General features: G+C 37.6%; 1 protein-coding gene across 3 annotated transcripts in view; it reads right to left on the bottom strand.

Annotated features, from left to right (window-relative positions):
• The window catches only part of LOC126481631 (uncharacterized), a 259,917-nt gene that overhangs the window by 2,736 nt on the left and 231,857 nt on the right, over positions 1-25,324 (bottom strand). For all 3 annotated transcript variants that reach the window (XM_050105528.1, XM_050105529.1, XM_050105530.1), the window contains one exon: positions 1,962-2,131. In XM_050105528.1, the coding sequence (XP_049961485.1) occupies positions 1,962-2,131 (170 nt within the window). The remainder of the gene's footprint in view (positions 1-1,961; positions 2,132-25,324) is intronic.

Below are 25,324 nucleotides of genomic sequence, written 5' to 3'. Positions count from 1 at the left end.
ACCCTCCAAGGCGAAATCAAGCTTTCATTATCACTGATATTTCCACCTGTGATTTCCATGGAAAAGCAAGATTTTTTTATCCGATAGCTGTTCAGATTCCACATCCAGCCAGAGTAGTGATACAGATGTGCGGTCAGACATGCTCATGTCATGTAACCATCAAGCTGACGCACAGTCTTGTGTAGTGTGCAGATGGCATATGACACTGGCACAATTACTGATATTTTACCAGGTTAAATAACACAGCCAAGTCTCTTATTTAGCCTATGATGTCTTTCTCTCTGTGTCATACAATTATTCTGAGCTTGACATTGCCTGTTTACATTTCTTCATTGGGACTACTCACTGAATAAATTTATCATGCTTTATGACAACATTCACTGTAATCTGTACTTCACTGTGGTGTTGCTGATTGCAAAGATAGTGTCCTCAAAAAGGACATGGTCAATTTTCTCCAACATTCTCCCTTGTCCAAGCTTGTGCTTCATATCTGAAGAGCATTCATCAAAACTTTAGCCTTTGTTCAAACTTTAGTCCTCCTGGCACAGACTGTACCTTCAAATGGGCAATCTTTACCCACTCACTCTTCTTGGGTCATTATATCCCTTTACAGATGTGTATCAATGAAAATAACAAATTTTTCAAAATATAATTGGACTGATTAAAAAGAATTACTCACTGAGTGGCAGTAGGAGAAAAATATAAAGGTTAAAGAAATGTGTCAGCTTTCAGAGGCAGTGGCTCCTCCTCCTAGCAGAAAAGTTGAAAGGGAGAGAAGAGAAATGAAGGAAAAGAAGAGACTTACCATGGGGGACAAGAAAGAGTTTGAATTTAGCCTCCTGAAAAATGGTCAGCCATTATGTTTGTTTTCATAAACTGATGTTGTTCTTTGTCTACTAATCATATTTTTAGTTACAGGTTTCTGACATCATATTCTGTCACATAGCCTTTTCACAGTTTCACATGATTGCTGATCTCCTCCTCTTCCTTGCTTTCTTCTGTTTAAACTGGAACTTTGGTTGTCCTTCAATAATTCCATTCACAAAAAGATTTTTCTTCATTTTTGACATTTGATGGAACCTTCAGGTTTGAAGGCTGTTATTTGTAACTTTTTTGTAATTCTCTACCTGCTGCAGGCTAGTAAGTAGTAGTTGTTTTCTATCCTTATTTGGTTGCACCTTCAATTGTTCATTAAATCTTAAGAAAAAAATTCATGTACATTGTATCTGGGTAACTACATATGAATGTATTGCAACAACACGCAGTTTCTTTGAGTAAGCAAGGAGCACAAATGTTACCTCACAGAAAAGCTAGGTTTTTGTCCTAATACATATGCTTTTGTACTAAAGGGTTGCATATGGTCATGCTAAAACATGACTTTGCAATGAATGTTATACTACAGAATAGATATTTCACTAGGCAGCAAAATGTCTCTGCTGTGAAACTTACTGGCAGATTAAAAATGTGTAGTGGAATAAGACTTGAATCTGGATGACCTCCTTTTATGGGTAATGCTTCCACCAACTGGGATATCCAAGCATGACTCCCCCCCCCACCCACACATTCCCAACTTCAATTTTGTTTGTAACTCTCTCCTACTTTTCAAACTCCACAAAATGTCTCCGAAGAACTAAATGACTTAATACTTCGGAATGAATGTATAATGTGGGGAATTGCCTTACTCACAGCTGGCAGTCTTGTACCTCACAGAGAACATGTCTCTTTGCAGCAGGACATGCATTATTGAGGGACATTCTGATGGATTATAATGAGTCTCAGCCTGACACACAGTTTTAATCTGTGAGGAAGTTTCAAACAGACACACTTACACAATTGTTTGCATAGACATTCAGAGAGTAATTTAGTCTATTAATGAATGTAGCGATTTTTCCAATTTTGTGGCACAATGTGAGAAAAACCAAGATTAAAAAAACTTAAGATAATAATTTTTTGGTGCATACTCATCACAAGGTGTCCTTTCAAATGGACTAGTTGATCGGACACTCTGGTTATCATCACAAACAAAATCTTGGAGGTACTGGGCAGGTGATGTTGAACCCAAGGATATCTGGTCAGAAAGTTTACCATTGACAAGTCTCTCAATAGCTTCTGCATAATCTTTGTCCCATTCCTGAAACATATATAGCATATACATATGAACAAGTTACCAAAGATGTAACAAAATTACAGCAAGCATTCACAAAACTGAAAATTCAGGGTCCACAAATATCTTAGCTGCAGTTTCATATACAAGGAGCAGTCACATGAAAATGTTAAAAGTGTAATTAAAAATTGACATTTTGCATCATTGTTCTGTAAGTTGGCAGTACTGTTACCAATTATGTAAGGAATGCTCTACAGGCAGCAGCAAGCTACAAACAAACAAAATGCGGCCACAATACCAGCTCAAAATGGCTGCCCCACTTGCAACATGCACCAAGGCAGAACTTTCAAATGGATGGGAGACAACAAATGAGGAACAAACACAGCAGAAATTCAGTTTATACTTTGATTTTATGTTGAAAGATAAAGGAAGTGAATATTCACATCATGATGATGATGATTAAATTTCTGGTTGCATGAATATTAACAGCATAACCTAGCTGGAAGTGAGTTGTCTTCAGACAATAAATTGGGAGTTCATCAAAAGACTGTAAGCTATTATGAGGCTTTTTACCGAATTGTTTTGTACCGTGGCATTTTCATTACTTCACTATTTTACATTTTGTAACTGCCTATCTCTTGGATTTGAATTTATTGTATAATGGTGTCATGAAACAATCACTGGGGCACCACTCATTGTGCATCATTCACAGTCTGGGTAGAGTCGGAAAAATGAGCAATAAAATTTGCACTCAAAACTCAACAAAAGAAAACTACATAAAGAGAAATCAGCAATGCAGCTGCAAACCACAGAACCCGTAAAACAACAATTTTGCAGAGAAGCCTTCCAGGATTAGAATATGCACAGTTATCAAATTCTAGCACTATGTTCATCAATTATTGTGTAATGGAACATTCCCTTACTTTCAAATTTCACATTTTATAAAACACACTTATTCCCTATTTTGGCATATGGTTCTTCATTTTACAGCCTATGCCTCCTTACTACACTGTCTCTATCTTAAATCTTTTCAAGAATGGAACCCACAATTACAAAATTTGAGTCAACGCCATGTTTTAAATAAAACTGCCATATGAATTTCAACCCTCAAATTGTATGTGACCATTATGGCCCTCTATTTCACATTATACCCAAACACCTGCAAAATCTAGGCTAAAAAATTTCCAAAGTAATTTTTTACACCACCTGTGTACATCAGGTGCACTACTATGTTTGTAACTGAGGCATGCAATGCTAACAATATATAATTTGTTCAATACATCAGAGCTTCATGGTAAATTATCTGTCTTATTACTGTACATGAATGTTTACTGGATAAAGAGCAGTAATGAGTCACTTGATAAGTGACCCAGACAGAGTAGAGTATAGAAATAAATAGAAGTTCTCTCTCAAGCAGATCTTTGGAATGATAAATCCTATGATGAAGATATTGATTACAATACTAACAATGATAAACCAGAACCTGAGCTACACAACCTCCGGGTTGTTCCTTTACCCTCCTCTAAAATTCACCTCTGCCTCCCCCCACCCCAACCACCTTCTATCATTTACCACTTCTTCCCTTCTGCAAAGTACTCCATTTTCCTAAAAACTTCTGTTTTGTTTTAGTGTTCACATTTGCTTTTGCATGTTCATATTCTTTCATTCATTTCCACTTTGTGTCACCTAGTCAGTTTCTGTCTTTGCACCTACTTCAAGTACTACATTCAGTTGAGAATGTTAATGACTAACAATTTACTATTTTATTTCATTTTTACATTTACTTTGAAAGAAGGCTATTCAGACATAACAACCACCCAAAATATCTAGGGATTATGCTTAACAGAACACTCAGTTAAAAACAACATCTACTAAGAATAGCTGCAAAAATCAGAACTTGAAATACTATTCTCTAGACACTCTGTGGCACATCATGGGGATCCTCTGCATTAACACTCCATACTTCAGCTCTGAGTTTGGTCTATCCCGTTGCAGAATATTAATCCCCAGCATGGATGAATAGTACTCGTATAAGATTTGTTGACACATGGCTCAACCATATCACATGTCTTACACCTGGTACGGTCAGATCTAAATCATCTTTCTGGCACCCATGCTTAGCCACCTACATCTCCAACTCTGTGGCATAAAGTACACTTATATGGAAGTACGAAAAACTACAGGAAAATCCTCGCCTTCCTGTCCATGCAGACATTCCAAGGAAGGCTTTCCAACGGAAGGCTTTGCTCTTGTCATCCACCCCTGGAAACTGCAAGGGTGTTAGCTGACAACAGCTTTAACATGAATGACAGCTGAAGGCAACATCTGGCGGACTAATTCTATGACAAAAAAACTTACGAAGAAAGTAACTTCTCCAGGCTTTGACTGTGTGCTGGATAACAGACTGTTCACCATTTTATACACGAACATTCTCCAAGAGCTTTCCCTGGCAATCCAGCAGAGTTCCTGGGGGATCCGTACTGCTACATACACAGTCTAGATATTAATTTGTGGTTTGAGATGATCATCACATTCCAGATGTAGTGAAGTTTTCTAGCTTCTCTTTGTGTCAATGAATTAATTTACTGACAATTAATACATTTTAAATTTACATTTTTTAAAAAGGTGTACATCTTATAATAAGATGGCAAGCTCTGAGCAGATATTTAGTTGATCTGCGTGAATCTTTGATTTTCTTATAATTAATCATTCTTCTTAAGGTATGTGTTGTTGCTGTGATCTTCAGTCCAAAGACAAGTTTGGTGCAGCTCTTTTGTTAACCTATCCTGTGCAATCCTCTTTATCTTTACGTATCTACCACATCTTACAATTATTTGGAGCTGCTTAATGTAGTCATTCAAGCCTTGGTTGTCATTTACAACTTTTACTCACACAACATTCTATTACCAAATTGACAATACTGCTTGATGCCTTTGAATTTGTCCAATCAACCAAACCCTTTTTTTAGTCAGGTTGTACCATAATTTTTTCCCTCAATTTGGCTCAGTATCTTCTCTTTTGTTATTTGAATGATTCATTTAATCTTCAGAATTCTTCTGTTACCCACTTTTCACTTCCAGATGAGGCTACAATCCATACAAATACTTTCAGCAAAGACTTCCTAATGCTAAAATTTATAACTGATATTAACAAATTTCTCTTTTTCAGATACACTTTTCTTCCTATTGAAAGTCTGCGTTTTATATCCCTTCTACTTTGGCCATTGTCAGTTATTTTACTGCCCAAATAGTAAAACTAATCTACTACTTTTATTGTTTCATTTTCCGATCTAATTCCTCCAACACCACATAGTTAAACTACATTCCATTACCCTTATTTTACTTTTGTTGGCTTTTATATTATAACCTCTTTTCAAGACATTATCCATTCTGTTAAGCTGATCTTCCAAACCTCAAAGTTTCTATTTCCTTCACCCTGAACTTCAATTTTAATTTCTTTTCAAAATAACTCATTGGTTCACTTTACTGCTTGCTACTTCATATCCTCCTTTACACTTAACAATTGTGAAAAATAAGTTTCTGTTCTGTGAATACTCTGCAGAGATGCAGCAAACATAATATTATTTTATCATTGCCCATGTGTTATCCAGTACAGTGAAGCAGTTGGGATCCCTGCTTCGCGATGACCATTTTCCAGCTTTGATTCACACTTCCTACCAGTATTTTTAATTTAATAATCTAGTTTCAAAAGATTGTGGACTTTGATAATGCCATGGTTCTTCAGGCCTTGAAAGGTTCAAGTTATTTATAAATAGTGGTATGTTTCAAATTCAGGAGGCATTTCAAATCAGTTTGCCATTTCTGTCTTGTAATAAATATCCTTTCAATATTATGTGCTGGTTTTCATTGATAACCCTACTCTTCATTTTGGTACAGAAGTCTGATGACAATATTGACAACACTGAATCTTTAGCAATATAGAAAAACACTATGAAGACATGAAAACTACCACAGGATGGGCCAAAAGTCACAAAAAGATTGTACATACCTGTGAATAACTTTTTATTTATTATTTTCCTCTTTCTTTTGTTTCAGATTCTGAAAGAGAGAGGATGTAAGATTCACCACGGAAAAATCCAGCACCGTTCAACGTACCAAAATTGTGGAGCTTTGCTTGGAAAACCAGATGTCAACTGCTCTCACGCAACGAGAATATTGCCACCTTTTCAACGTCATGGCCGGACCATTGGAATCCATGATCCATCACTCGATTCAACAGTTCAGACATCAAGGTTCAATGAGTGACTTATCACAATATGGGAGGCCCAGATCAGCTCATTCGAAAATCCGACAGGTGCAAGACAGTGTTGATGGGATGCAGGAACTCCAACACTACGACGTTCTAGCCTTTTGGGGTTGGCAAGGATGTCACTTTGGTGAATTCTGAAAGTTGATTTGCTTCTCCTTACAAAATCCAACTGGTGCAACAGTTAATAAACACTGATTATTGTCCCATAAGCAGTTCGACTGTAGATGATGGCCACAAAAAACAATTTCATCCACAAGTTGTTGTTGAGTGATGAAGTGCATTTTTCACTTAATGACTTTGTTAGCAGGCAAAATTGTTGATTCTGGGGTGGTAAAAACCCGCGCCATGCACTAGTACAAACTGCATCCTGTGAAGTGCACTCTGTGGTGTAGCATGACATCAGAAACAATCACAGGGCCACACTTCATTGATGAATGATGAAGATAATGCAGTGACAGTGACTGATATTGTAATACAATTACTACTACTGTGCATCCTGCACTAAAGAATATGTGAGATATGGTTTCAACATGATGCACCCACAACAAGGGCCTCAACTGGGCTTCTGAGAACCACTGTCGGCCTTCGCATTATAGGAGAAACGCTGACGTAAACTGGCCCACCTGTTAGCCTGACTTCATTCCACTTGATTATTTTCTTTGGGGCTACCTGAAGAACAAAGTGTATGCAAACAAACCACAAACAATACAGGAGCTCAAGGACAGTATCTGTGCAGAATCTAGGTACTTAAAAGAGACGTACTGACCCCTGTCGTGAGTTGTGCTAGACAGGACCAGTATCTGTGAGGCTCATATTGATGGACATTTACTTGAGATTATATTCAACAGATAAGTATAAACAATTTCCCACCACTGATCTTTAAGTCAATGGAAACCAATGATAAATAAAAACGCTATTCACAGTTATAACACTTTCCTGACTTTCAGCTCACACCATGCAATTTGTGTCCTGTCTATTGAAAAGATTCAGGCTTGTACTTAACCTGAAATTAATGTAAAATAATATGCATAATAACACAGCATTCAAAATTCTGTAATCATTACTAAGGACTTACAGTTCAGGGTGCTCATAACATGCATTAATGATGGCAAACAAATTCACTCAGTTAATTTTATCGAAGTAACATACTGCCCTTTTCTAATTCTGCTGTAGGACTCTTACAGTCTGATTGTCAAAACCAATGACTTTGCAAAAACAGAGCAAAAAAAAAAAAAAAAACCTGTGACAGCTTTTCTGAATATACTGACTGAAAGGCTAATGGCTACATCATTAGACAAACTGCGAAATGGAGAAAATAAAACAATAGTCTGTCTGCAATTTAATTCACAATCCTTTCAGTTGCAAACTCTTGCCACTCTTGGAAATTCCACTGTTACTGTAGTCACCTTCTCTTATGAAACTCGCAATCTCAGAGTGATTTGTAGCAACACAGTCCAGTATTTTTTTCCCCTTCAGTCTTTCAAAATTCCCCGACTTTTCAAGCAGATTTCCAATTTCCCTAAGATCCTTGATTTTCCATATTTTCTAAACAAGTTGCCACTCTGAACTTGGTACCTGTCAACCTGTCAATACAACAATGCCCTGCATAGCACAACAATGAAACAGTGAGTGATACTTTATTATCACGAAAATACTTCTCGCACACTTTGGCCACATTTATTCATCCATGTTTTTAATGATGATTTACTATGGCATTTTTGAAACTATGAATCTCATTAGCACACATGATGACTCTTTTTTCCTTGCACCTATTAAAATAAAATCCCTTAAACAGGATGATTTTTCTTGGAGCTTCCTTGCTAATCTTGAAGTCCAGCTGTTTGCTACAAAAGTTATTAGGTACTCAAAGAGTTGGCATTTATTTGTATTGCTTATAATACACCACAAATTTCTGCCTAGTAACAAATTTGTCCATATTGTCCATGCTATTTCTAACCTGTGCACTTTCCTGCCAGTTACTTGACTCCCACTCCATGCAACATCATTCTTTTCTAATGTAATCTCTACATCTACAGCTTTTCTGGCAGCACTATCATTCCTTTTTCCTTCTCATTCTCAATAAATTTAATGACACTAATAGGGAGAATTTTCTATGGGCACTATCCATGCCTGCAGGGTAACAACATGCACTACTTTGAAATGGAACATGGTTGTATCCAGTTATGTGATCAAGTTAGTTCCTGGGGTGGCTGGGTCTAAGGTTTGTCTTGTAGAGTGACATTACAATTATGTGGAAAGTAAGTTCCATTTATTTATTGAAAATGTCATTATATCGATAAGTTAAAGTTACAGCTGTCAGCTACTTTTATACTTAATTATCTCCTAAATTAAGACATTTGTTATATCAAGGAACGAGTTTTTAAATGCCCTTGAAGAAATCTGCCACCTATGAGCTAAAGGGCACAGAAACAATGCCAGGACTCAACATCCCACATCTTGTGTTCTGGATAGCTCTTCTGACATTATTTAGGGGCCACAGTGAATTTTGGAGTTTACTGTAGGGACTCTTTCCATAAAATCAACAAGAAGTATTCTGTTTATGTATAAAAAAAATCAGTTGCCATCAGTTTTTATGGAGAAAATGTTGGTTGCACTTTTAAGGATTGTGTGGCAAGCCAGTGTGGTCATACTCCACTGACTGGTTTTGTTACTTCATGCTGAAGAATGCAGCCCATGTTTTATCCCCAATCACAGCGCAACTGAGGAATTCGTCTCCTCCTGCATCGCACCACATCAGAAATGTTAAAATGGCTCCAAAACCTATTGGTTTCGTGAACATCAGTTAGATGCTTTTTGATTAATTATGCACAAAATTTGTGATAGCCAAGTTTATCAGTCACAAGTTCATTTAACACTGACTGATAACTGTTGGAAAATGAGTGATAGTTCTATAGTAATGAACAGAGAACTTTCTCTGATACTTTCCATCTTTACAACAAGTTCATTTGTCACAACAAATGGTCATCCACTTCTTTCTTCATCGCGGACATTAGTCCCACCTTTCTGAAACAAATGACACTATTTTCTTACAACACTATTGCTCACTTATTACATCCTCACTATATATAGCACAAAGTTCACAATGAATATATATAGCTGCTATTATTTTTGCACATGGAAAATGAATTACAGCATATAGTTCTCACACAGCAGGATTTTTGAGGATAGATAGATATTCAGCGATCAGAGGCCCTGCAGACTATGCACTGCTTCCACAAACTGCCTCCATTCCTTCCTGTTTTGTGCCCGGTTCCACCAGGTGTCTTAAATTCCCAGGGCAGCTAGGTCCTTCGCCAGGTCGTCCATCCAGCGCTGCCTTGATCGTCCAATGGGGCGTTTGGTTTTTGGTTTCCCCGCTAGTGCCATCTTTGTCTGTCTTCCATCTGACATACGGGCTACATGGCCCACCCATTGTATTCTTTTGCTCTTTATCTTCTGTAGGGTAGTTGGTTGTCGCATCAGAAGGTAGATTTTCTCATTTTTCCTCCTCCTCCATTCTCCATTATCTAAAACTGGTCCCCATATCTTCCTCATTACTCTTCTTTCAAATATTAATAGTTCTTCCCTTTCTTGCTTAGTAATGCTCCATGTTTCTGAACCGTACATTACTGCTGGGAACCTCACCGTGTTGTAGATTTTCATCTTCATGTTCACTGAGATCGATTTGGAGGTAAGCGTCTCTCGTTCCCTCTGCTATTCTTTCCTTGATGTCCATTTTTATGTTGTTGTCTGTGGTAAACCACGATCCCAAGTATTTGAACTGGTCTACTCTCTTGAACCTCTTGCCATCTGTCTCAAGAAATTCTATCTGCTCTTCTCTTCTTCGTAATTGCATGAACTCTTTTTTTGTCTCGATTCACTTTGAGCCCTGCCTTCTGGGCATAACTGTCCATTTTCTGGTACATTTCCTTCAACTCTTGCTTTGATTCACTTAATAGTACTATGTCAGTTAGTTAGTTAGTTACGTGTTCCATTGATCAATAGCACGGAAAACCATTATGATGTGGAACGTGTCAAATGTACAAGAAATGTGCTCCTTTTCTTTTTTTACATTATAGTGTTATACCTAAATATTTCTATTATCTATCCCATTCCCTTAAATGGCACAAAACGCATATATTATATCTCCAGGTTTATTTACTCATATTCAGGAATTCATCTATGGTATAGAAGGAGTTGTCAAGGAGGTATGATTTCAATTTGTTTTTGAAACTATTACTGCTGTCTGTCAGACATTTTATTTCATCTGGTAATTTATAAAAAAAGTTTTACAGCAGCATATTTTACCCCTTTCTGTGCCACAGATAGGTTAAGTAAAGGATAGTGTAGGTCTTTCTTTTTTCTGGTATTGTAATCAAGAATGACACTGTTGATTTTAAACTGGTCCATGTTGTTGAGAAAAAAATTCATTACTGAGTAAATGTACTGTGAACCAGTTTTAAGAATTCCTAGCCTTTTAAACAGATGCCTACAGGATGTGCGACTATTAACCCTACACATTATTCTAACTACTTTCTTTTGAGCAGTAAATACCTTTGCCTAAGTGTTGAGTTGCCCCAGAATATTGATCTGTACAACATCAGAGAGTGGAAGTATGCAAAGTATGTTACCTTACTAATTTCTACATCCTCAAAAATTGGCAATTATTTTGCAAAAATTGCTGAACATAGTAACTTTAGGACATCCAAAATATGAATTTTCCAATTAAGATTCTCATCTATATGCACACCCAAAAACTTAGTATGCTCTACTCTGGCTACTGACTTCTTTTGATGTGTTACGTTTATTGAAGGAATTATACTTTTTGCAGCAGAAAATTGGATGTACTGTGTTTTTTCAAAGTTCAGAGCAAGCCCATTCGCAGAAAACCAATTAATAACTTTTCCAAAGACCTTATTTGTATCATTTTCTATCGGACTTTCTTTTACTGGATTAATAATTATGCTTGTATCATCAGCAAACAGTGTCAGTTCAGCATCTTGTTTCACGTAAGAAGGGATGTCATTCACATATATCAAGAACAGGAGGGGACCCATGACCGAACCTTGTGGAACACCTAATGAAATTTCACCCCAGTTAGATGAAGTGGCAAACTCCTTTGAATCACTTGAAGCATATAAAGAGATTTTTTGCTTCCTGTTCTGTAGATATGACTCAAACCACTCATATGCTGTTCCATTTATACCATAGAATTGTAATTTCTCTAACATAATGTCATGGTTCACACAATCAAATGCTTTGGATAAGTCACAGAATATTCCTACTGGTAACATTTTACTATTTAAAGACTCTATTACGTGGGCAGTGAAGTTGTATATTGCTGTCTCAATGGAACATAATTTCTGAAATCCGAACTGTGATTTACTAAGTATCCCATTACTGTTGAGATGGCTAACCACTCTTGAGTACATTACTTTCTCAAAGATTTTTGAAAATGCTGTAAGCAATGATACTGGCCGGTAATTATTGACATCTGTGGTTTCCCCCTTTTTGTAGAGTGGCCTGACAATGGCATATTTTAACCTGTCTGGAAAAACACCCTGAGTCAGTGATGCATTACATATGTGACTTGAAACATCAGCTGTAATTGCTCCACATTGTTTTAACAACTAGTTAGTGATGTCATCTACTTCAACAGAACATTTATTTTTCAAAGATTTAATAATTTTCCTTATTTCACAAGAGGTTGTTAGATGAAACTTAATCTGACTAGAATTTTTCAAAACTGACTCTTCCATGTACTGCCTGGCTTTTTCTTTTGAACTATCTTCACCAATTTTTTCTCCTAAACTTAAGAAGTGATTGTTAAATACATTGGCTACTTGTGTACTGTTGGTTAAGATGGTTTCATTCTCTTTAACAGTAATACTACCTACCTTGGTGGTTACTTTTTCTGTCTCCCTTCTAACAACATTCCATACTGGTTTGATTTTATTGTTGGAGTTGTTAATTTCTTCTCTAACATACATATTTCTTGATTTCTTCACAACTTTTCTCAGTATGTTACAATAATTTTCATAGTGTAAAACTACTTCTGGGTCTTTACTACTTCTTGCTGTCTCATAAGGTTTTCTTTTTCTTTCTCAAGACACTTTAAAACTTGTAGTAATCCAAAGTTTCTTTGAAAAGTTTGTGGTGTTACATTTAGTAATTTTCTTTGGAAAACAATGTTCAAAAAGGGATATAAATTTATCAAGAAATATGCTGCATTTATCATTATCATTTGGCTCATTATATATACATCTTCCCAGTTTAAATTTCCTAAACTTTCTCTGAAGTGATCTATAGATACCGGGTTGAGCACCCTCACACTTTTACTTAATGGTTTCTGAAGTGTACACCCTGTTAGGTTTTGTAAGTTAATCAGTTTTGCATCATGGTTAGATAATCCATTTACCACAGGGAAAGCATGTGTTTGTTCCACATCTTCTTGCTGTACAAATACAGTATCTATTAGAGTATTACTGTCCTGAGCTATACGTGTAGGGAAATTGATCACTGATTCTAAGTTATATGTTGTTAACAACACTTCTAGTTCACTTTTCTTATCAGAAGTGCTTAGAAAGTTAACACTGAAATCACCACAGATTAATAACTTCTTCTTTTTGTCGAACAGACAGCATAATAGGGAGTCAAACTTCTTTATGAATAGCTCCCAATCTCCAAGTGGAGACCTGTACACTGTTGCTAACATCAACACAACATTATCTAGCTGAAGTTCACATGCACAAACCTCAAAGTGCTGACCAACACAAAATTTGCTTACTTCAACAGTTCTGTATTTATACCCTTGTTTTATGAAAATGGCATCTCCTACTTTATCCATACTAGATCTACAAGTGTAAGATGCTAAATTATACCTATTTATACTGACATTTTCCATCCCCACAGATACATGGTACTCAGAAAGACAAAGTATATCAATCTTGTTCTTATTTTTGAGATCATCTAAACACATTATCAGCTCATCTACTTTATTTTTTATTTCCCTGATGTTTTGGTGAAGTAAGTTGACACCAACCTTAGCTTTATCCCTATTTGCTGTGCTTGAAGTTTCTTTTCTTCTATTTTCCTTGGTTGTTGTCTGTCTGGAATTTGGCTTTAACCTAAGAAAACCTGTCTGCCTGGTTCCAATAACCACAGGGATCACCCCTTGTGTGACTGTGGCCCCCCCTTACAGTATCTGCTAATAGAGAAGCTAACTTATCTTTCCCCTTCCTATTAAGGTGCAGGTCATATGTAGTGTAACCCCACCTGCCAATAGCATCAACTGGAACAACACTCATGTGAGACTTTGCCAGTGTCTGGAGCATCCCGTTCAGCTCAGTGTTAACTTGCCTTACAGCAGTGTTTACCCAGGGCTGATCATGGTGCTGTAAGACCTCCACAAACCCCACATTCGTGTGCCCAGTTTCTGCTCCTATTTTATCCAGGTCACTCCTAATACTATATCTTGGATTCATAGCCAGGCTGTTTCCTGCTCCCCCAACTATAATTACTTGATCTTCCTACTCAAAGTCCTTGCATAGCTGACCTAAGTTTTCTGTCACCTGGCTAAGGCTAGCATCTGCATATGTGAGACAATTGAAGTTACTGTCCATCTCTGCTCCAGCCCACTCCTCTTGCCTAAACTCTTATATTTCTTTCTCTAAGATGACATTGAACAGAACACTAGAGAGAGCATCCTCTTGTTTGAGCCCTGTCTCAATCTCGAATGTTTGTGATTGGGCTCCTAGGGTACGTACTGCTGCCTCTGACCCTTCCATACAAGCTTGCACCATTCTCACTAGCTTCTCAGGGATTCTGAAGTCCTGCATGGCATTTTATAGGCTATTCCTGTGGATGCTGTCACACACACGTTGAAAATCGACGAACAGACTGTAGATATCTTTATCACATTCCCAACGCTTTTCAAACAGGATAGTTGTCATTTTGATTTACAGTTACAGCACAAATGAAAGTTCAATAATTCACCTGTGACTCTGCCAAACTACAAAGGTCCTAGAAACAAAGCTTTACTAAAATCATTCCACTGTCCCCACCACTCTATGCGCCAGACAGCATCGGAACTTACTTTCTGGACAGCCCTTATATATCCAGAACGTTATGGTGAAGTGCCACATGATGAAACCAAATCAACAGCACCTTATGGTGAAGTGCCACGTGATGAAACCAAATCAATAGCACCTGACAAAAATTTAATATATAGGGAAAAGTGTATCACAGGCAAATATCAAGAACTCCTTGTGAAGTATGATGCTGTACAAAGTGGTGTCAACAAATTGAGACAATGTACCAAAAAGCAGCAGGTTGAAAGAAATTTGACCATCTTTCAAATGTCATGCCTGTGCTAACGGTGGAAAGCCATCAGACAATTATATCAGTAACAAAAATAGAAGAGAGAAAGTGGTTTCAAGTAAATATGAAAATTTGATCAACTATAATTTCCATATCTAAAAGACTGTAGTAGATTTTTGGGAAGAGAGACACTGATCTCTTTCATATAGGCATACTTTCAGGTAAAGAAGAAAGGATGAGTTACTTCTGACATATTCCACAGGCATTATACAGGAATATTCAAAAAGATGGACCTAACTTCATTTTTCCACGAAATATAAATTGGGTATGATGAACAATTACATTGTTGAAATAAGAGGTCCTAAGTTTTGATTACCACTGATAGAGAACTAAAGTGCTCAAGCCTACAAACAGACAGTTGTTATCAGTTTTGTGTAACATGGCTACCTTGCAACAAAAGGATTTTTGCGTTCTTGAGTTTAAAATCCAGTCAGCAGCTTCAGTGCCGAGGGCGTTTGTCTCTGGTTCAGTATAGAATCACCAATTAAGTAAGTATAAGCAACTGGTTTATGCAATTTCAGCAAAGTGGATATCTCTGCTAAGGACGAAGCATGAGCTGACAGTATGAGCCAGATAAGAACACGAAACAAATTGAAGTAATTTTTGTGCATAGTTCAGGTTCATTTATAACTTGTTTCTGTAAACATTAAAGCTTCCTGTTTCTCTATGTATGTTGAGTATCTGTATCAACAGAAATATTAATGAAGATGGTATACCGATGCCTCTTCTTTAGCCTTTTCCTTCTTCTTATTCATCCTGGCTTCTTGAGATCTCTTGTGAAGAGACACGATACAACAAGTTTCATAGTGGTGTAGGACAATCAATGAAGTTACACAACAGTTAATAATTTAACTTTTGAAACTGCCGGTTTATTGGCATTTATGGAAAGAAAAACGCTCTCATACTCTCGTGTGGTTAGCAAACTTTGTGTAACATTTTGTGTGTGTAATGGGCCTTCCTACATCACAAATCGTTCTAATGAATTAATTAAGCTGCTTTACAGTGTTGCTAGGCAATGTAATCAACAAGGTGAAGCGTATCTCAATTAAAACTGGGCCTCGATATTTTGAATAAACTTTCAGTTCATTTTTTGTCAACATGAGCGCTTGTCTCACAATTAACTTCCAACTTCATGCATTAAGTCCAAATGCATTTGCAACTATTGTACGCGATTTACTGGACAGCTCAATCATGCACTGGCATGTAACATATTTCAAATTGAGCGGCACGTTTTGGTTTTCCCTAATGGGCTAAACAACTCTTTTGTAATAACATGATGTGTCTATCTCAGGGAACGTTTAAATGAAACTGGATTTACTCTCCATTTGGGTCAAGATTAAAAATAAAATTCTGTACAAAGGTCAGCAAAATGTACACGCACACTTTTAGCACTCTAAGTGATAACTCGTCTCAGAGTAAAAGCTGCACATAAATTCACACTTTTTTTTAGGCATACGAAATTCAAAACAACTTTATATCAAACAAATAAATTATGGCATGTAATTACTAATTACAAGTTTCTGATTCTGAATAAACTTCAAGAGCTTTTATTTCATAATCAATAAAATTTTATCGCCTGAGAGATATTATTAGTCTGCTACAGTGGATTCAGATTACAGTCAACTCGTGTCTGAATAATGACATCACGAACCGACACTTGCTTGGAATGAACGAAATACCTGTCCTGAAAGATACTGTCCATTGAGTAATTTACTGACTTTTATAACAAATTTGGTACCCCTTGCATCGCTACAATGAGTCAATTTTTTTAATAATTCAGAGTAAAAGTCAGACTTCCCAAAAACAGATGTGCAACCTGTTCTATTACCTACTTGAAAACTTAAGAAGAGTACCAATACTTAGGGGAAGATGACAATATGCTGTGCATTTACAATACAGATGCCCACAGAATATCACATGCTACTGTTTAGAAAGGGGAAGATTGGTCAACAAGTACTGAGTGACAAATATCAACTACCAAAGCAAGGTTATCTACAGCAACTAACTGAACTTACTGGCAGGCTGAAGCTCATTACCATACCCCGTCATAATCTACATCTACATGGATACTCTGCAAATCACGTTTAAGTGTGTGGCAGATGGTTCATCAAACCATCTTCACAATTCTCTGTTATTCTAATCTCGTATAGCGCGTGGAAAGAACACATACCTTTATCTTTCTGTACGAACTCTAATTTCCCTTATTTTTTCATGGTGATTGTTTCTCCCTATGTAGGTTGGCGTCAACAAAATATTTTCGCATTCAAATAAGAAAGTTAGTGATTGGAATTTTGTGAGAAAATTCCATCGCAACAAAAAACGCCTTTCCTTTAATGACGTCTACCCAAAATCCTGTATAGTTTCAGTGACACTCTCCCCCGATATTTCGTGATAATACAAAACATGGTGCCCTTCTTTGAACTTTTTCAATGTACTCCATCAATCCTATCTGGTAAGGATCCCACATTGCACAGCAGTATTCTAAAAGAGGACGGACAAGTGTAGTGTAAGCTGTCTCCTTAGTAGACCTGTTACATGTTCTTAGACTCCCGAAATAAAGTGCAGTCTTTGGTTAGCCTTCCCTACAACATTTTCTACATCTTCCTTCCAATTCCAGTTGTTCATAACTGTAATTCCTAGGTATTTAGTTGAATTTATGGCCTTTACTTGGAAACATGTTCCAACCATTTCCTTTATGCATATGGATCTACGTGGTGTACATCTAGTTACCAAATCAGGCAAGTCAAACCAGTCTATCGTGCAAGGATGTGAGGCCACAACACACGGAAATCCTTCAGAACAAGAACTGATAAGATGCTGGTAATCAACATCAACATAACCAATTATACACTTGCTCTGATACTAATTAACTCAAGGGTTTTCCCCTTCCCCTCCCTTGATACTGGATGCCTACAAACGCCAGCTGGAGAAGGCTACACTCCAAGCTTTAACAGACACTGTGCTTAAGGTTGATCATATCAACAGTATTCATTGATCATTAATTAGTCAATGATCACGTAGGGTGCTCTCAGTTGAGGAACTGGAAAGGCTACTGCCAGATGACACTATTCAACAACCAGAAAGCTCTAGATCCTGTGGAAAAGGAAGATGATGTCTGCGATGATTACAGGTGACTGGACAAAACCATCATAAGACATCTTCCAAATACTACATGTACAGGGTTGTCCATAATTAAAGTTCCAGTTTCAAAATGCTATAGGAAGAGAACAACTGCTAAAAATGATATCAAATCTGAAGAGCATATTATTGATGCAGGGGGAAACGTCATGGAACAAAAAGTTTGACCAAGGATCATGCGCTGCTGGTAAAGCTCTTTTACAACGGTGACTGTGTGCCAGTAGTCCTGCAGAAATTCCAAACACTCAAGGGTATGAAAGAAAGCACTGGTCCAATGTCTGCTAAAGGTCTGGAAAAAATTATCAAAAAATTTGAAAAGTCAGTTTTTTAAAAAAAGAAAAATCCCTTGTCATCAGTTTTGTAAACCCTCGTCACCAATTTTGTGAAGGCCTCGTTGCTACTGCTGTGGAGAGCGAGTTGCCACTGTTGTTACGGTGGGCCAAGTTTGTGAGTTTGCGAAATGGCTTTTGGTGCATTAAATGCAAATAATCATATGTAAACTTGGACAATGATCTATAACCGAGTGAGTGACAGCTGCTCTTTTATCTTCCAAGTAGCCTTCTGTCCGTTGTTGTCTGGTCTCTGGTGGTAGTACTCGGCTGGCAATTGGCAAAGGCAAAGTCGACATCTTCAATTCTCAGTGCTGTCTGTGGCCATGGTGGAACTCACGCAAGTCATGAGTCTCTATGGCACTGGCACTGGCTCACATCTTTGTGCCTGTGGTTCTTTTGCCTTGGCTGTGTCTTGTTCAGACGACACAGCACTTTTGAAGTATGATGTGGCAGAGGGAGGAAAGCAGTTGATCCTACATCTGTTGAAGATGTGGCCACAGTACTGCAGGAGGGGCAATGGTGGTGTGTAAACTTTGCTCGAACATTGGACATGTTAGTGAGCGTGGTGCTTAAAATCCTATAAAACATCCTTCGTTCAGGAATTGTTTCCTGCTGACCTGCCAGAAAAACAAACATTCAGTCCAGACTTTCTTGGTTTCAGGGAAGTGGACAATGAATGGGTATGGAACATGCTGAGGACAGACAAAGCCCCATTTCCACCACCAAGGATATGTCAATATGCTGAATTTCAGAATATGGGCAACACAAAATCTGCAGGCACTTCATCTGGTACCACTTGATCCTGCAAAGGTGACTGTGTGGTGCAGGTTGATGGCACTGTTTCTCTTAGGGCCATACTTTGTCAATGGGATGAGTCCTGCAGGTCTCATTACCTGCACCATCACAAGCTAATGCTATGAGAGACTTTTTGCACACCAACGTCATTCTAACCCTTCAACAGTGAATGTGTGGGTACGATCATATTTATGCAAGACAGCATGCCTCCGCACGCTGCTCAGTCAGTGAAGCAGCTGCTGCAGAGGCAAGTTGGAAATGCTAGAATTTTTAGTCCTCATTTCTCTAAGGCCTAGTGATCCAGATCAGCTGATCTTAATCTGTGTGACTTCTGGCTGTGGTTATTTGTTGTGTTCAGTGTTCCAAGTACAAGTGTAGCTGCATTGTGCAACACATTTTAAGCATGACCACCGAAATATTCCTATCTGTTGTGAACATGCTGTTTCTTGATTTCAATTTGTGGATAGCACATTAAACCTGTCTTGCATCAGTCTCATGACAATTAGAAACAAATGTCATTTTGATTTGTATGCAGCTTTTGGCCCCAGGAGTATTAAAAAAGATGTTTTTTGCTGTTTATGTGGCTTTTGACCTCAGGACAATTAAGGGAGAATTTTTCCCAACTGATGTGGTAAGGTATATGGTGTAATGGGCAAGTCAAACCATAATGGTTATATTGTGATTCATTTGTCATTTGAGCCAACCCTGTTTACATTAAGGCACCTACAACACCATCTACTGGCAGCATTTTTATTAACTTTTTTCCTCACGACATTTCCCCCTATGTCAATAATAAATTGTTCAATTTGATGTCATTCTAAGCAGTTCTCTTTCTATAGCATTTTGAAACTGTAACTTTCAGTATGGATACTCAGTATATGTGTTCATATACTGATGGACACTGATACTCCTGTCAGCTTCATACTCATGGAGAACAAGCTGTTTCAACACTACAAATTGATATGTCCTTGCTACATCGGCAACATTATCATTTTTTCAAATTTGTTTGCTGAGCATCTACACAGAAGTTTGTCTACGAAAAGGCCTTTGCATGAAAAACGGGAAATCTTCCATCACAAATGACACACAAATATTTGGGCATCTACTTAAAGGAGATGTAGTACAGAAAAAATAAGAACACTACCAGTTTTCCAACACCTTCAACACACCCATGATGAAAGTTACCGAAAAATGAGCTCTTACTACAGGAACTTCATAAAGTATATGAAGATTGATGGCAATAGCCTCAGCTTTTTTATTCAAATATGACCAGTTTTGGCAATATACTGCACCGTCATCAGGCCCTATGCACATCAATGTGACCACACATTAGTCATCAAAGAAATACAAAAAACAATGTTAAAATAAATGCTACCAAATAGTTTTCCATAATAAACAATATGATACCTCAAATCACTTAAACACATTATCAATTAGATGAAGAAAATAGCACACAATTTTTAAATAATGGAAACTTCAGGTAGGAAAAGATAAGAGTGCTACTTACCGTAAAGGTGACATGCTAAGTTATAGATAAGAGACACTCACACATTAGCTTTTGGCTACAGCCTTCATTAGAAAAAGAGAAACATACACCATTCATTCACACAAGCAAGCTCACGTCACACACTCATGGCTGACAACTCCAGCAGCTCAGGCCAGAATGCAACTATCGTGTGGGATGGAAACAGCAATCTGGAAGGGGGTGGGAATGAGAACAGGAATGGGAAGGGATAGCAGTGTACAGGTGGGGAAAGAGAGGAGCACTGTCTTGGTGGAGTGTACATGGACTAGACTGCCAACATGCGCAGAGTCAGAAGGTTTCAGGGCAAGGAGGTGGGGAAAACACTGCGAAAAAGGAGAGGAGCAGGGAAAGATGGGCAGGTAGTTTTGGCAGGGGATAGCAAACAATGTGGGTGGGAGAAGAGAGTGGAGGAGGAGGAGGAGGAGGAGGAGATTAGTGTTTAACGTCCCGTCGACAATGAGGTCATTAGAGATAGGGCACAAGCTTGGATTAGGAAAGGATTGGGAAGGAAATCAGCTGCACCCTTTCAAAGGAACCATCCCGGCATTTTCCTGAGAGATGAGACTGAAAAGGAGGTGATAGGGTAGAGGGGGTTGGAAACTGCTGGGTGGGGGGTGTGGGAACAGTTTGTTACCCTAGGTTGAGGCTGGGATAATTATGAGAGCAGAGAATGTCTTGTGAAGATAATTCTCATCTGCACAGTTCAGAAAAGCTGTTGGTGGAAGGGAGGATCCAGGTGGCTCAGGTAATTAAGCAGCCATTGAAATTACGCATGTTATGTTCAGCTGCATGTTGTGCCAGAGGTTGGTCTCTTTTGCTCTTGGCCACAGTTTGGCGATGGCTGTTCATCCTGGAGGACAATTGATTGGTAGCCATACCAATGTAACAAGCTGTGCAATGATTGCAGGAGAACTGGTAAATTGGTAAATGACTGCCGGAATTGGCAGTCATTTGTGTGTGAAGGGTACTTGCTTGTGTGAACAAATGGTGTGCGTTTCTCTTTTTCTGACGAAGGCTGTAGCCGAAAGCTTATAGGTGTCTTTTAATTGTGCTTGTCTGCAACTTCACATATCATCTTTACGGTGAGTAACAATCTATATTTCCCTACATTGTTGGCATACAAATTTTAATTTGTTCTGTCCAGTAATAAAGTTAACTATAAATCTCAAACACTTACAAAACAGATCTGTTGCTTAAATGGAGTAGCCAGTGATTGAGTAAATTAACCTTCAAGAGTATGTACTACAGTAATTGTGAATTCAAAATGGCTACATAAGAGGACTGTTGCTCAGAGTAGCAAATTGTATACACTGAGTATATTAGTCAACCAACACGAACATGAACAAACTATCTCACCACTGTTCTTAAGTAACAACAAGTGTAAAAATATAACCCTTGTTATGGAACTCATATGTATTCCTATAAAATTTCATGTGAGCTGAACTGAATGAAACGCCCGTGGGTGCAAGATCATCCATGTGTTGCACAGAGCAGGACACTACTGTCTGACTTGAAGGCAGTAACACACTTGTATTATCAGGGTGGAAAATAAAAGAAGAAGAAACCATCTTCATAGTGCTCATAGGCCACATGAAATAAAATGAATCTCATATGAGACATAAAATGAACACATCATAATCAAGAAAATATCATAACTGATTAACTGTATTAGACAACCAATACTCCTGCAACCCTTCACATGCACCAAAATGAAAACGCCTAGGGGCAGGAGATCAACATGTAATGTAAAGTAAGATACTACCATACAGAGAAGTCACAGCGACAATATTACAGATGTCTGTGGTATTTCAAATTCCACATGCGGTAACATAACGACTGCAGCTGTACCCTAAATCACTCCTATACTACCAAACACAAAGCAAGTTTCCAGGACAGTAACATAGCTAATCTTGCAATATTGTGTCAGAAATTTAAGATAATCAACAAACATGACTGCGCAGAGACTTAGCCAGCAACAAAATATAATGTAATTCATGTGTGTAACTAGCAATTCATGTATATAACTAGCAATAACCTGCATTATATGTTAGGAACCTACATACTCAAAAGGCAAAAGAACAAGCCTTAACAGCCTGCATAATATATTAAATAATACATATCATGTGTGCCATTTATGACAATGGCAATAGCCTGCAAAGGGCAATAGAGAGCTCAGTGGCTACATCGTACTACTGTACTACCCTAAATCATCATGAAAAGTGCAAAGTAACTCACTACAGTTGGCAAAATTGAATCTAAACCTAATTTACATACTTCTATAACAAGGATACAAATTAAAAGTCGCACCTTCAGATCTCCTTCTTTCTCACATTTTACCACAGATAGCAGAACTTCATGAACAGCGCATTTTTGGATTAACTTATGACTGCTACAGTTCTTATATCGATGGTGATACTTTGTACGTATCTGTGCTTGTTGACTTATGTACATAAAATTTGCTAGTCTCAATGAGCAACAGTTCTGTTCAGTAGCCATTTTGAATTCACAGTTACTGTAGTATGTACTCCGAAAAGTTAATTTACTCAGTGACTGGCTTCTCTTACTAAGCAACAGAGCTGTTTTGAAGCCATTTGAGACTTACAATTAACTTTATTACTGGACAGAACAAATCACAATTTGTGTGTGATTTTCTGTATCTAAATGATGATATGCTTGTGATTTGAAATGTCATATTGTTTATTAAGGAAAGAGTATTTTGTAGCATTTATTTTAATATTGTTTTCTGTGTTTCTTGGATGACTAATATTGATACACTCATGTAAACATGGGCTGATGACAGTACAGTGTATCACTGAAACTGGTCACATCCAATAAAGAAATTTAAATGCTTGGCTGAAGGTCTTACCATCAATCTTCAGATGTTTGTGTTAGTAGATAGGTGCTGGCACTGTCTCCAGTATTGCAAGGATACCAGATGGGGTCACATACCAACAGTAGCAACTGTATGAGATAAATGCAGTTACAGTGCAAATCCAGGAAGAGTTTGAATAGGTGTTTGCTGATACCTGAAGAGTTCTCTCCAGGCCTAAGAAGTACATTCTACTGCTGATAAAGAGTGGATTACAGTTCTTTAGACAATGAATAAGATGTGTTATTTATGAAGATACTTTGTAGGCTCAGAAGGGGGTTTGATTAAGAAAAGGTTGCTATCCAACTATCAGACATTATGTATCCCACAGGAGAAAATGCTAATGCCTGAACGACCCCTGGTAAACTGGTACCAATGTGTATCAATCACATTACATAAGAGCATGTTTTGGACATCATGTTACTATAACAAGGTAGTCAAAGTGCACACAGATAAATTCTAAAACATAACTAATACTAGCACTTTCTTCAGCTGCTGTAATGATCACCCAAAAGATGACCTATAATGGAACCTGGATAGCTCCTATTCTCACCACACTCATCTTTATCATTATCAGAGGCCAATTCCAACTAAATTTTCTTACAATTCTGTATATTTTTTCTTTCATTAATCTTCCCTTATCCTATCAGTTTTGATGAAGGGTTTATCAAACTTCTTCCCGTCAGTTCTGGTCACATATGCAGTCACAAAGAATGTCACCTCTTGCAGCTTTTTCAGTGATAATCTTCTGTTACACTGCATTGCTAAATATTTTTTTAAACTGTCACCCTGACCATCACTGGATCATTCAATTTGTATTTGTATGGAGGTAACCAAAGACATCTGACTTTCTGGGGTTCTGAAGTTCAGAATCAGCTGAATTCTGAACTATTTTAGGTTTTCACATTATTTTGCTACAAATTAATTATATCCACGTTGACAGCTTATTGTGATGTCACTTTGTTTTCTTGAGTACTGTGGTAATGTATCTTAACATTTGAGAATGTTTTCTCTCTTTTTATGTGCCTATTGACAACTCAATAGCTCAACTGCACAGCGAGTTGTTACTTTACTAATCCTATTATTTATATTGCATCCAGGACTTTCCATTACTATACAAACAATGTTTCTACTCTGGGAGCTGGAAGTTCTGACACTCCTCAACTATTCTGCACACTAAGCAACAATCTTTGGGCATACAATCAAAATTTTCCTGTTCCTTGCATGATTTTCCACATAAACCTCATCTGAAACAGCCTATTTAATGTATGAACAGTCCGCAGAATTTCAGTTATTTTCCTTATTGTTTTGGTATAACAGGCACTCCCTTCTCCAGTTAGTGGAGTGTACCTTCTCACATTCCTGTTAGAATTGTCACAGTAAAACTTCTATTCATCAGATCTTCACCATTCCTTAGCAGGATTGCAAAGAGAAGATCCACCAGCACACATACAGCCTTTTCAGATTTTTATAATAATCCATACAGATAATGTAGGAAAAGATAGACTGCTACTTACTGTAAAGAAGACATGTCAAGTTGCAGACAGGCATGATTAAAAGACACTCACATGCAGCTTTCAGCCACAGCCTTCATCACTAAAGACACACACACACACACACACACACACAACATTCACGTGAGGTGTGTTTGCTTTGTGTGTGTGTGATGTGTGTGCATGTGTGTGTTTACTGGCGAAGGCTGTGGGCAAAAGCTACATGTGAACATCTTTTAATTGTGCCTGTCTGCAACTTGACATGTCTTTTTTACAGTAAGTAGCAGTCTATCTTTTCCTACATTGTTGATATTCTTATCTGGAGTTTTCATTGTCTGAGTTAATACAGATAATTCATCTTACACAGTTCATTCTGTTCACTGCATATTTAAAATTTCCCTGGTTTCCTATCACACGATT

The sequence above is a fragment of the Schistocerca serialis genome, chromosome 5 (genome assembly GCF_023864345.2).
Source record: "Schistocerca serialis cubense isolate TAMUIC-IGC-003099 chromosome 5, iqSchSeri2.2, whole genome shotgun sequence".
Taxonomy (NCBI): Eukaryota; Metazoa; Arthropoda; class Insecta; order Orthoptera; family Acrididae; genus Schistocerca; species Schistocerca serialis.
This window is presented reverse-complemented; position numbering and strand designations above follow the sequence as displayed.